This window comes from Nerophis ophidion, linkage group LG27 (genome assembly GCF_033978795.1).
Source record: "Nerophis ophidion isolate RoL-2023_Sa linkage group LG27, RoL_Noph_v1.0, whole genome shotgun sequence".
Classification (NCBI taxonomy): Eukaryota; Metazoa; Chordata; class Actinopteri; order Syngnathiformes; family Syngnathidae; genus Nerophis; species Nerophis ophidion.
This window is the reverse complement of record NC_084637.1, coordinates 33,027,787-33,040,080: the sequence shown is the minus strand read 5'-3', so window position 1 is coordinate 33,040,080 and position 12,294 is coordinate 33,027,787. Positions and strand designations below refer to the sequence as shown.

The window sequence follows — 12,294 nt, the reverse complement described above, 5'->3', positions numbered from 1 at the left end:
CTTGATTAAAAAACGATCATTTTCCGATTCAAAACTATTTTGTATTCATTAAATACATAGGATTTCAGCAGGATCTACCCCAGTCTGCTGATATGCTACCAGAATAATAGATTTTTTAAAACAAGCTTTTATAATTGTAAAGGACAATGTTTTATCAACTGATTGCATCCATTTCCATTTTCTACCGCTTATTTCCCTTAGGGGTCGCAGGGGGTGCTGGTGCCTATCTCAGCTACAATCGGGCGGAAAGTGGCGTACACCCTGGACAAGTCGCCACCTTATCACAGGGCCAACACCGATAGACAGACAACATTCACACACTAGGACCAATTTAGTCTTGCCAATCAACCTTTTCCCAGGTGTACATGCAAAATCCACACAGAGTCCGGGATTGAACCCTGACTACTCAGGACCTTTGTATTGTGAGGCAGACGCACTAACCCCTCTGCCACCGTGAAGCCAACAAATACACAGCAAAAATGATGCGATACAACACATCAAACGGATGTTAGTCCGCCATCTTGGACGTTATTTGCAGCGTTTGTCAACGTCGAACACGTCGTCGCTGCAATGTGTTGTTTTGGCAGCAAACACGGCAAAAGTAACGTGCCTTTCAACGCAGGCAGCTGATGTTTTTTTTTCGCACTCATTATCAGACAACGTTGCGGTGTTTGTGTTTATAATTCACCGGACAAACCTCCATAGAAGAGACGTGCAACTTTCCTGGTAGAAAGGGGCGAATGTTACTGCACAAAAACCGTGACGACGTTGTGTTGTGGAGGTTCGTATGGACGTATTTTTCCTTGTGGTTGAAAAGATAGAAAAGAAGTGGCGAGGTAGGCCAACTTTAGGACACTTCTAGGGCTGCGAATCGTTGGGTGTCCCACGATTCAATTCAATATCAATTATTGGGGTCGCGATTCGATTATATATCGATTTTTTACGATTCAACACAATTCTCGATTCAAAAACGATATTTTTCCGATTCAAATCGATTCTGTATTCATTCAATACATAGGATTTCAGCAGGATCTACCCCAGTCTGCTGACATGCTAGCAGAATAATAGATTTTTTAAAACAAGCTTTTATAATTGTAAAGGACAATGTTTTATCAACTGATTGCATCCATTTCAATTTTCTACCGCTTATTTCCCTTAGGGGTCGCAGGGGGTGCTGGTGCCTATCTCAGCTACAATCGGGCGGAAGGTGGCGTACATCCTGGACAAATCGCCACCTTATCACAGGGCCAACACAGGATAAACAGACAACATTCACACTCACATTCACACACTAGGACCAATTTAGTCTTGCCAATCAACCTATCCCCAGGTGTACATGCAAAATCCACACAGAAAGATCCCGAGCCCGAACCCTGACTACTCAGGACCTTTGTATTGTGAGGCAGACGCACTAACCCCTCCGCCACCGTGCAGCCAACAAATACACAGCAAAAATGATGCGATACAACACATCAAACGGATGTTAGTCCGCCATCTTGGACGTTATTTGCAGCGTTTGTCAACGTCGAACACGTCGTCGCTGCAATGTGTTGTTTTGGCAGCAAACACGGCAAAAGTAACGCGCCTTTCTACGCAGGCAGCAGATGTGGGGGGTTTTTCGCACTCATTATCAAACAACGCTGCGGTGTTTGTGTTTATAATTCAGCGGAGAAACCTCCATAGGAGAGACGTGCAACTTTCCTGGTAGAAAGGGGCGAATGTTACTGCACAAAAACCGTGACGACGTTGTGTTGTGGAGGTCCGTATGGACGTATGTTTCCTTGTGGTGGAAAAGATAGAACAGAAGTGGCAAGGTAGACCACCTTTAGGACACTTCTAGGGCTGCGAATCTTTGGGGTGTCCCACGATTCGATTCAATATCGATTCTTGGGGTCGCGATTTGATGTCAATTTTTTCCGATTCAACGCGATTCTCGATTCAAAAACGATATTTTTCCGATTCAAAACGATTCTGTATTCATTCATTACATAAGATTTCAGCAGGATCTACCCCACTCTGCTGACATGCTAGCAGAGTAGTAGATTTTTTTAAAAAAAAAGCTTTTATAATTGTAAAGGACAATGTTTTATCAACTGATTGCATCCATTTCCATTTTCTACCGCTTATTTCCCTTAGGGGTCGCGGGGGGTGCTGGTGCCTATCTCAGCTACAATCGGGCGGAAGGTGGCGTACACCCTGGACAAGTCGCGACCTTATCACAGGGCCAACACCGATAGACAGACAACATTCACACTCACATTCACACACTAGGACCAATTTAGTCTTGCCAATAAACCTTTTCCCAGGTGTACATGCAAAATCCACACAGAGCCCGGGATTGAACCCTGACTACTCAGGACCTTTGTATTGTGAGGCAGACGCACTAACCCCTCACCCACCGTGCAGCCAACAAATACACAGCAAAAATGATGCGATACAACACATCAAACGGATGTTAGTCCGCCATCTTGGACGTTATTTGTAGCGTTTGTCAACGTCGAACACGTCGTCGCTGCAATGTGTTGTTTTGGCAGCAAACACGGCAAAAGTAACGTGCCTTTCAACGCAGGCAGCCGATGTGGGGTTTTTTCGCACTCATTATCAGACGAATAGCACAACGCTGCGGTGTTTGTGTTTATAATTCACCGGACAAACCTCCATAAGAGAGACGTGCAACTTTCCTGGTAGAAAGGGGCGAATGTTACTGCACAAAAACCGTGACGACGCTGTGTTGTGGAGGTCCGTATGGACGTATGTTTCCTTGTGGTTGAAAAGATAGAAAAGAAAAGGCGAAGTAGACCGCCTCCAGGACACTAGTAAGCGGGACGAGGGTGCAGGTGCAAGGGCGCTGAGCACCGGATGAAGGGAGCTCGTTAGCATGCTAGCATTGAAGCTAGCTGGCCTCCTTCGAGAAAGGGCCGCTCCAAAGCGAGCTGGCGAGCCGCTTTTGGGAGACGATTCCCCGCCGTGCGATATGCTTGATACCGAGCGTGGAGTCGCCAATCGCCACTAAGTCGACTATACCTTCATCAACAAGGCCTTCGTTCTGGCGCCATCTTCATGGAGCTTCTGAAATCCAAACATTGAGCTACAAGGGGGGAAAAAAGACAACATAGGAGGCTCGCTGTTAGTTGCCTGGTTTAGAAACAAACAAAAAAACACTTTATAAGGATTTAATAAGGTGTGATTTGAGGACAAAGCCCCCCACCTGTCAACCCCGGCCAGGCTCTCCCTCTCCCGGGCTGTCAGTGTCGGAAAGTCCTCCTCTGTTTCACTCGCTTTTCCCGCCGCCATTTTCTTGTCCTCATCACCGCCAGCAGAAGCCGAGCCGAGACTCCGAGCAGCAGCAGCGCAGGCAGCGACGGCGACAGACACGCTGCACGATTGCATGGAAGGGAAACGCAACCACGACGCAGAGACGACCGCTTCGCTCCACCGAATCGAACCCGAGCGAAGCAAAAGGTCAAAAAACTTTTTTTTTTTTTTTTCCCCAGCCTGAAAAGATGCGATTCGACGTAGTAAATCCTTTTCTGGGGGGTGGGGGGGGCTCCACGGGCTGATCCTCAAGCGTCACATTTTCCTCCCTGAAGTGAGATTATGCCGCAGCTCCAAACACACCATCGGATAAGTGAGTATTCCACAAGAAACGCTTTTTTTTTTTTTTTTGTCCGAGAAGATATAAAGTTGTTTTAATTGTGTCACCGACGCGAACCCACGCGCCGCTCTAGCCACGCCCTCACCTCGCGTTCATCCAATCAAATGGCGCGCATCCCACCATATGACTCCCAGTGCCATAGCGCCCCTTAGCTTCAACAATATACAGCAGGGGTCACCAACGCGGGGCCCGCGGGCACCAGGTCGCCCGTAAGGACCAGATGAGTTGCCCGCTGGCCTGTTCTAATATTAGCTCAATTAGCAGCACTTACCAGTGAGCTGCCTTTATTTGTAAAATTGTATTTATTTTAGGGCAGGGGTCGGGAACTTTTTGGGCTGAGAGAGCCAAAAAGCCAAATATTTTAAAATATATTTTCGTAAGAGCCATATAATTATATTTTTTAACACTGAACACAACTAAACAGGTGCATTTTTAAGTAAGACCAACATTTCTAGAGTATAACAGGTCTCTTTTTCTTTGTAATAACATTGTTATTCTGAAGCTAACTGTGGAGGGGCGTGGCCTGCGGGCCTGCAGCGACAGGTGCGTTATCTAATCACCTGACGCTCTGTTATAAGCAGCAGCCAGGAGGAGAGACTGGGTTGGGGCTGGAAATACTATCGCTGGATAGCAACGGAGAGACTTATTGAAAAATAAAACAATATTGTAACCCTGAAAAAGGCTCTCATGTCGGTGCTTGGGGGTCTGAAGAACCCCCAGGAGGGCAAGCCCCACACTAATCAATAATAAATAAATAACTTCTTACCATTAACGCAACTTCTTGAACAGGTGCGGTAGGAAACGGATGGATGGGTTAAAAATGCATGAGAATGTTTTATAATTTTAACATTATTTTTAACACTGTGATTACAAGTGGAATTATTCATTACTTATCGTGTTAAGCAACGTCAGGTCAGATTTATCAGAGAGCCAGATGCAGTCATCAAAAGAGCCACATCTGGCTCTAGAGCCATAGGTTCCCTACCCCTGTTTTAGGGCTTCACGGTGGCAGAGGGGTTAGTGCGTCCGCCTCACAATACAGAGGTCCTGCAGTCTGGCGTTCAATCCCAAGCTCTGGATCTTACAGTGTGGAGTTTGCATGTCCTCCCCGTGAATGCGTGGGTTCCCTCCGGGTACTCCGGCTGCCTCCCACCTCCAAAGACATGCACCTGGGGATAGGCCCCTCCCACCTCCAAAGACATGCACCTGGGGATAGGTTGATTGGCAACACTAAATGGTCCCTAGTGTGTGATGTGAGTGTGAATGTTGTCTGTCTATCTGTGTTGGCCCTGCAATGAGGTGGTGACTTGTCCAGGGTGTACACCGCCTTCCGCCCGATAGGCGCCAGCACCCCCCGCGACCCCAAAAGGGAATAAGCGGTAGAAAATGGATGGATGGGTGTATTTATTTACTTGCAAGCTGGTCTCGCTTTGCTCAACATTTTTAATTCTAAGAGAGACAAAACTCAAATAGAATTGAATATCCAAGAAAATATTTTAAAGACTAGGTCTTTACTTGTTTAAATAAATTCATTATTTTTTTTACTTTGCTTCTTATAACTTTCAGAAATTGATTGATTGATTGATACTTTTATTAGTAGATTGCACAGTTCAGTACATATTCCGTACAATTGACCACTAAATGGTAACACCCCAATAAGTTTTTCAACTTGTTTAAGTCGGGGTCCACGTTAATCAATTCATGGTAAGACATGGTAATTCATGAAAGACAATTGTAGAGAAAAAATACAACCTTAAAAATGATTTTAGGATTTTTAAACACATATACCTTTTTACCTGTTAAATTCCTTCCTCTTCTTTCCTGACAATTTAAATCAATGTTCAGGTAATTATTTGTTTTTATTTTAAAGAATACTAAATACATTTTAATTTAATTATTCATTTTAGCTTCTGTTTTTCGAACAATGAATATTTGTGAAATATTTCTTCAAACTTATTATGATTAAAATTCCAAAAAATTATTCTGGCAAATCTAGAAAATCTGTAGAATGAAATTTAACAATTATTTCAAAGTCTTTTGAATGTCTTTAAAAAAATTTGTTCTGGAAAATCTAGAAGAAATAATGATTTGTCTTTGTTAGAAATATAGCTTGGTCCAATTTGTTATATATTCTAACAAAGTGCAGATTGGATTTTAACCTATTTAAAACATGTCATCAAAATTCTAAAATTAATCTTAATCAGGAAAAATTACTAATGATGTTCCAGAAATATATTTTTTTATTTTTTCAAAAAGATTCAAATTAGCTAGTTTTTCTCTTAATTTTTGTCGGTTGAATTTTAAATTGTAAAGAGTCGAAATTGAAGATTAGATTAGTTTTAAAAATTAAATTTAAATTTTTTTGTGTGTTTTCTCCTCTTTTAAACCGTTCAATTAAGTGTTTTTTTCATAATTTATTCTCCACAAAAAAAAGCTTCTGTAAAAGGAAAAAAAAATGTACGACGGAATGACAGACAGAAATACCCATTGTTTTATATATATATATATATATATAGATTTATTTATTAAAGGTAAATTGAGCAAATTGGCTATTTCTGGCCATTTATTTAAGTGTGTATCAAACTGGTAGCCCTTTGCATTAATCAGTACCCAAGAAGTAGCTCTTGGTTTCAAAAAGGTTGGTGACCCCTGATATACACAATTTTTTTTTCTTTGCAAACCAATCATGTCAACTATCCAGATAAAAATACCCCTAAATATTCTCCTTATATTAGGACTTTGTGCCACGTCCTCTAAGATAACATGGGAGATAAACACATCAATCCGTCCATGTCTTGTCTCGTTCAGCCATACTGATGCGTTTTTGTTTTTTTACTGACGTGGCACAGCGTCATCATGTGGGCGCGGCTTCGCATTGTCAACATCCTGTTAGCATAACCCCTCCCCCTCCAAAATGGCGACTGTGGACCACAGGGAAGGTTAGGATTGTTGTTTATCTGAGTTACGGAGGGAATTGCGCCTAATAAACGGACACATTCATATTATTTCCTACATGTGATAATATATATCAGACTTGTTTGATGATTTGAGTAATAATGACATGTTTGCCTGTAGCTAATTGACGATGCCTTGTTTGCTTTGATGTACTGTCGATTCACCGCTGGTTTTCGATCCCGATTCAAATGTCGATCCGATACCGATATGTCCACGTTGTGCAATATACCGTAAGTTGTCTGGTCTGGTCAATTTTAAAAAAGTAGTCTATTTCAAGTCTTGCTACTCTTTGGAAACTCATCTTCAAACGATTTAAACCAGGGTCGTCCAAAGTGTCCAGCTAATCGTTTACCGGCCCGCCACACATTCTGCAAAAATTGCAAAAATAAAACATATTTTAAAAAAGTGGAATGAGGTGAAATCTCATGAGAAAAAACGGCAATGTTGACACAAAGCTGCCATGCAGGCAGTTTTTTTGTTCCATCCATCCATCCATTTCTACCGCTTACTCCCTTTGGGGTCGCGGGGGACGCTGGTGCCTATTTCAGCTACCTTTTGTCTTTATTTTCTTTTTTTCCATTGCTCCAAAAAAAAAAAAATACAAAAAAATCTATGTTTATGTTATAATGACTTATGACTTAAAAATTATCACTTTAAAATGTTTTATCTGGGGAAAAATATTGCATATGTTGTGTGGTTGCCATATAAAAACATCAAAGTTTGGACAAAAGAGCACAAAACAAACAAAATAATAGTTCAAACTTAAAATCGACAGATATATCTGAAGTTGATCTTGAAATTTAAGTGTTAAAAGTAAAAGAAAAACTAATAGAAATGCATCACTTTATGCATGGGGAACCTTTCAGATCTCAAATATATTTAGTAGGATTTTATTTAACTTTTTACTGTGATTACTCAAAAATAATAATTAATTAAAATCAAAGCTGTCCTGCATTATTCATCTCTCAGGACTTTATTTGCTAAATAAAGGAACTCTCCTGAAGGAATCAATAAAGTACTATCTATCTATCTATCTATCTATCTATCTATCTATATATCTATCTATCTATCTATCCATCTAAATACTGCATATTTCAGTTTTACCATACAAAAACAAAGTTGTCTTTGACAGAAAAGGCATAAAACCTTATTTGTTTTACTTTATATCAACCAAGTTGACATAGAGATTTACTGTAACCATTAAATTAAGAAAAATAATAATAATTTGACTTATTTTTAACATTTTAGTGACTGAGACCCTCTATGCTCCCCAGGATCCCTAAGGATAAAAAAAATAATCCATATATTTTGTTATGGTTTGAAAACGAAAAATATCAAAATGTCCCCCACATGCTTAAATGTTTCCGTGTGCGGCCCTCTGTGGAAAAAGTTTGGACACCCCTGATATAAACTCACAGGGCGAAACAAATAATGGCGTTATTCTGCAACGAATGCGTTATCTTACTTCTATTCAACTCCTTCAAATAGTCTACATCTACAATAAAAGGATACATACACTTAATGTTTTAAAATACAGAGTGACCTGTTTTAAATGCCAATAATAATCTTAAACAATGTAAGTACTGCCTACAGCACAGTTTGCTGTTTGGCTTGCCTCTTACTTACTTACCTAGGCGAGATAAAATGTTGTTCCCACCAATCAAGACAATCAGACATTGTGTTCTTCTTAATGATATACACTATCTCAAAAAACTCAAGTATCAGTATTCAAATTTGAGAATAGATACTAAACATAACAATCTGTTAATGGCAGTGTCAATCTTTACATAGCTATTGCCTAATTCTCAAACTGTTTTAACCAAATACCACCTCAGAAAAAACTTGTCTATCCAAGTAGCGACATAACGACCAACAATCAAATACAGTAGCGTAGCAAGGCCAAGTAGTCATTAAAATCAAGGCAAAGGTTTTATTTAACAAGTGTATTTTATATTTTTGGCCCTGGTAACATTACACAATTTGAACATTAACACTGTGTTTGAATATAGGAGAATAAAACAATACTATAATCAAGCGGTTCTTTGGCATACCACCGTTTAGAATGGCTGGTCTTAATGTTTTACTGTCTGCTTATATCAAATTGCACTGTCCACTGTTTGACATTTATTCCAATTTGCCTCCGCAGGCCAAGAGGAGGCCGACAGTGAAGAGGAGGTGTACGAAGTGGTTGACCTGACAGAATATGCTCGGAGGCACCAATGGTGGAGCAGGGTGTTTGGGAACAACTCCGGCCCGTTGACGGAGAAGTACTCTGTGGCAACCCAGCTCATGATGGGAGGCCTGACAGGGTGGTCAGTATTTTACAACAAGTTCAACACATAATCTCCATTTTGAACAGCACCAGACAGTGTCATACCACAGAGCAGCTGAGGTAGGCTCCATCTTACTCACGGATCCAAATAGTTTAGGTCACAGATGTCAAATTCAAGACCTGCGGGCCAAGTCTGGACCATCACTTATTTTATGTGGCCCACGAAAGCCTATAAATAATATGCGTTAATAAAATGCCCAATCTTTTATTACTAAATATATTCATTTCCCTTTACATATTAAAAGTCATGTACTGCATGTAATTGCATCCATCCATCCATTTCTACCGCTTGTCTTTTTCGGGCTCGCAGGGGCTGCATATCTTTTAAAATTCAATATTATTAAAATCTAAATATTATATTAACATGTGAAAGACTCGCGCCGTCGTCTTGCGGGTCCCATGGACCACCAAGGAAGGACATGACTTCGAGCAGGTTTGACTTTATTTTCCCACACAAGCTTGTCTGTGGTCGGGTCGCTCTTCCGCTGCGTCTCCCTCTGCTGCTCGCTCCACCGTCTGCTTTTCAGCAGCACATACTTTAGTCCGCCTCTTCTTGTCTCCGTCTTCGTCGTATGTAGTTTTTCTTGCTCCGCACCATCACCAGCCTCGTTCTCTCCTCCTTCTCCCCTTTTATACAGCGAGAGGAGATACGTTAATCGTGTACAGGTGCGAGATCCACACACCTGATCTCATTTGTGGCGTCGCTCGCTCGCCATTCCCACCTCCTCGCCGCCATCTTGGGCAGGGGTCCAGCATGCCCTGCCTCTCTGTCGGACCGTCGGCTCCGCCTCTCCACACATGTTTTCCGAAAATATTTTTTGTTAAATACTTACTTAAATATCTGCTTGACTTATGATTTCAAAACAACAAATGATCCATCAAATTGTAGACTGTCAATTTACAGTAGATTTTATTGAAAAAATCCGCAGACTGAGTTATTTTTCCTGTAAAATCAACTTTGGTACTGTTTTTTTTCCATATACAGTCCATTCATCCATCCATTCTTTACCGCTTATTCCCTTCGGGGTCGCGGGGGGTGCTGGAGCCTATCTCGGCTACAGTCGCGCGGAGGGCAGGGTACACCCTGGACAAGTCGGTACCTAATCGCAAGACACTAAAACATTAAAAACTTACAAAAAAAACATTGAAAAAACAAGATTTTACAGTACTAAAATCTGGCAGCTCCATTGAAGTAATTTTACAGCGGAAAGCAGTGCTATTGTTTTCTCATTCCATTCGATTTATTAAATTGTTATATGCTGTAAAAAAAAAAAAAATAGATGGATGGAAAAAAAACTCACTGCTTTTACTTTAAAATTCTGTTGACTAAGCTGCTTTTTTAAAAAAGTAAAATGTAAATGTTTTTTTGCAGCTCTTATAAAAAGAAGTATTGTTAATGTATTATATAATATACATGTATATTCATATATTACCCATTGTTAAAAGCGGCTCTCTGAGGGCAATCATAACTGCGATGTGGCCCTCAATGAAAACAAGTTTGACCGCCCTGGTTGAGGTCATTTTTATATTTATTATAATTATAATTAACAAGTTACATGAAGGGAACATCATATTTTTACACACGCACAGTTTTACATGTCCCAAAAGGAGTACGAAGAAGCAGGGTTTATTCAATGTCACCTTTCTTGGTGTTTATTGTTGATACAGTCAGACCTGAATTTACAAGCTTAATTGCATTCCGTGAAATAGTTCTTCACTCAAAACACTTTTATCTCAAATCAGCATCACTCAACGAAATGAATTGAAATCAGTTTGATTGGTGCCTGGGCCCCTAAAACAGCACACGTTTACATGCAACATGCCTGTAGAAAAAAAGATCATATTGTTTCAAAAAAATGCAATACAATGTTGTACATACAACTACTAAAGGTTTTATAAGGTTATGTGTTCTTCCATTATTCCATTTTTTTATTTATATTTTCCCCGATCACATCCTTAAATAGTGTACAGCGGGTAAGTCAAACTTGTTTTTGTGGCGGGCCTCATAGGGCTGCATGTGGCAGGGAATATACAGTAAAGGCCAAAAGTTTGAACACACTTTGTCATTTGAATGTGTTTTATTTACATGACTATTTACATTGTAGATTGTCACTAAAGCAGTGGTTCATAACCTGGGTTTGATCGAACCCTACGGGTTTGGTGCGTCGGCCTCGGGGGTCCGGCGGAGGTCAAAACACACCCGACTCATCGTGTAAATAAAAACTTCTCCCTATCGGCGTATTACGGATACGGCAACAGCAGAAGTCACACTGATTTGCAGGTGTGTAATTTGTTGTGAGTTTATGCAGTGTTGGTTTTGTTCTTTGAACAAGGTGATGTTCATGCACGGTTCATTTTGTGCACCAGTAAAAAAACATGATAGCACTTAAGTATGGGGAACATATTCACCATTACTTAGTTGCTTATTAACATGCAAATTAGTAACATATTGGCTCTTAACTAGTCATTATTAAGTAGTTATTAATGCCTTATTCGGCATGGCCTTATTATAACCCTAACCCTCTAACCCTGGCCCTAATCCTAACCCTTTTAAATCAAGTCTTTGTAACTTACAATATGTTCACCATACTACAGTGTTACCAAAAACATATAACTTTGTCTGGAACTTGAAAAAAAAAAAACATTTTATTTTTCACTAAAGAAGGGTTCGGTGAATGTGCTTATGAAACTGGTGGGGTTCGGCACCTCGAACAAGGGTAAGAACCACTACACCAGGGGTGCCCACACTTTTTCTGCAGGCGAGCTACTTTTCAATTGACCAACTCGAGGGGATCTACCTCATTTATATATATCATTTATATTTATTTATTTATGAAAGAGACATTTTTGTAAACAAGTTAAATGTGTTTAATGATAATACAAGCATGTGTAACACATATAGATGTCTTTCTTTCACGAAGACAAGAATATAAGTTGGTGTATTACCTGATTCTGATGACTTGCATTGATTGGAATCAGACAGTAATGATGATAACGCCGGTTTTTGGCATCTAATTCATCCAGCTTCCATACACTTTACAAGAAAAACATTGGCGGCAAATTCCGTAGCTTGCTTGATTGACATTCACGGCACCCGAGGGTCTTGTGAGATGACGCTGGCTGCTGCCAGTTCATTATTATGAAAAAATGACAGAGAGGAAGGCGAGAAACACTTTTTATTTCAACAGACTTTCGCGCCGTCCCTTCCGTCAAAACTCTAAAGGCCGACTGCACATTTCCTATCTTCACAATAAAAGCCCTGCTTCATGCTGCCTGCGCTAACGAAATAAGAGTCTCAGAAAGCTGGCGTGCACAAGTGATGTGCACGCCAGCTTTCTGAGGGATCGCTTGT

At 40.5% G+C, this 12,294-nt stretch overlaps 2 protein-coding genes across 6 annotated transcripts in view; one reads left to right on the top strand and one right to left on the bottom strand.

Moving 5' to 3' along the window:
- LOC133544096 (histone demethylase UTY-like) overlaps positions 1 to 3,738 on the bottom strand; it is an 84,209-nt gene extending 80,471 nt beyond the window's left edge. Inside the window, exons 1-2 of one of the 2 annotated variants that reach the window (XM_061889143.1) lie at positions 3,209 to 3,738; positions 3,025 to 3,088 (exon numbers count right to left, since the gene is read on the bottom strand). In XM_061889143.1, coding sequence (XP_061745127.1) covers positions 3,025 to 3,088; positions 3,209 to 3,390 — 246 coding nt within the window. In that variant the 5' untranslated portion in view covers positions 3,391 to 3,738. The remainder of the gene's footprint in view (positions 1 to 3,024; positions 3,089 to 3,208) is intronic. The other variant, XM_061889144.1, reaches the window with a different exon arrangement.
- Positions 3,500 to 12,294, top strand: part of LOC133544098 (FUN14 domain-containing protein 1) — a 21,348-nt gene continuing 12,553 nt past the window's right edge. For 2 of the 4 annotated variants that reach the window (XM_061889147.1, XM_061889146.1), the window contains exons 1-2: positions 3,500 to 3,628; positions 8,757 to 8,922. In XM_061889147.1, coding sequence (XP_061745131.1) covers positions 3,598 to 3,628; positions 8,757 to 8,922 — 197 coding nt within the window. In that variant the 5' untranslated portion in view covers positions 3,500 to 3,597. Of the gene's footprint in view, positions 3,629 to 6,483; positions 6,595 to 8,756; positions 8,923 to 12,294 lie in introns of those variants that run through there. The other 2 variants (XM_061889149.1, XM_061889148.1) reach the window with 1 other exon arrangement.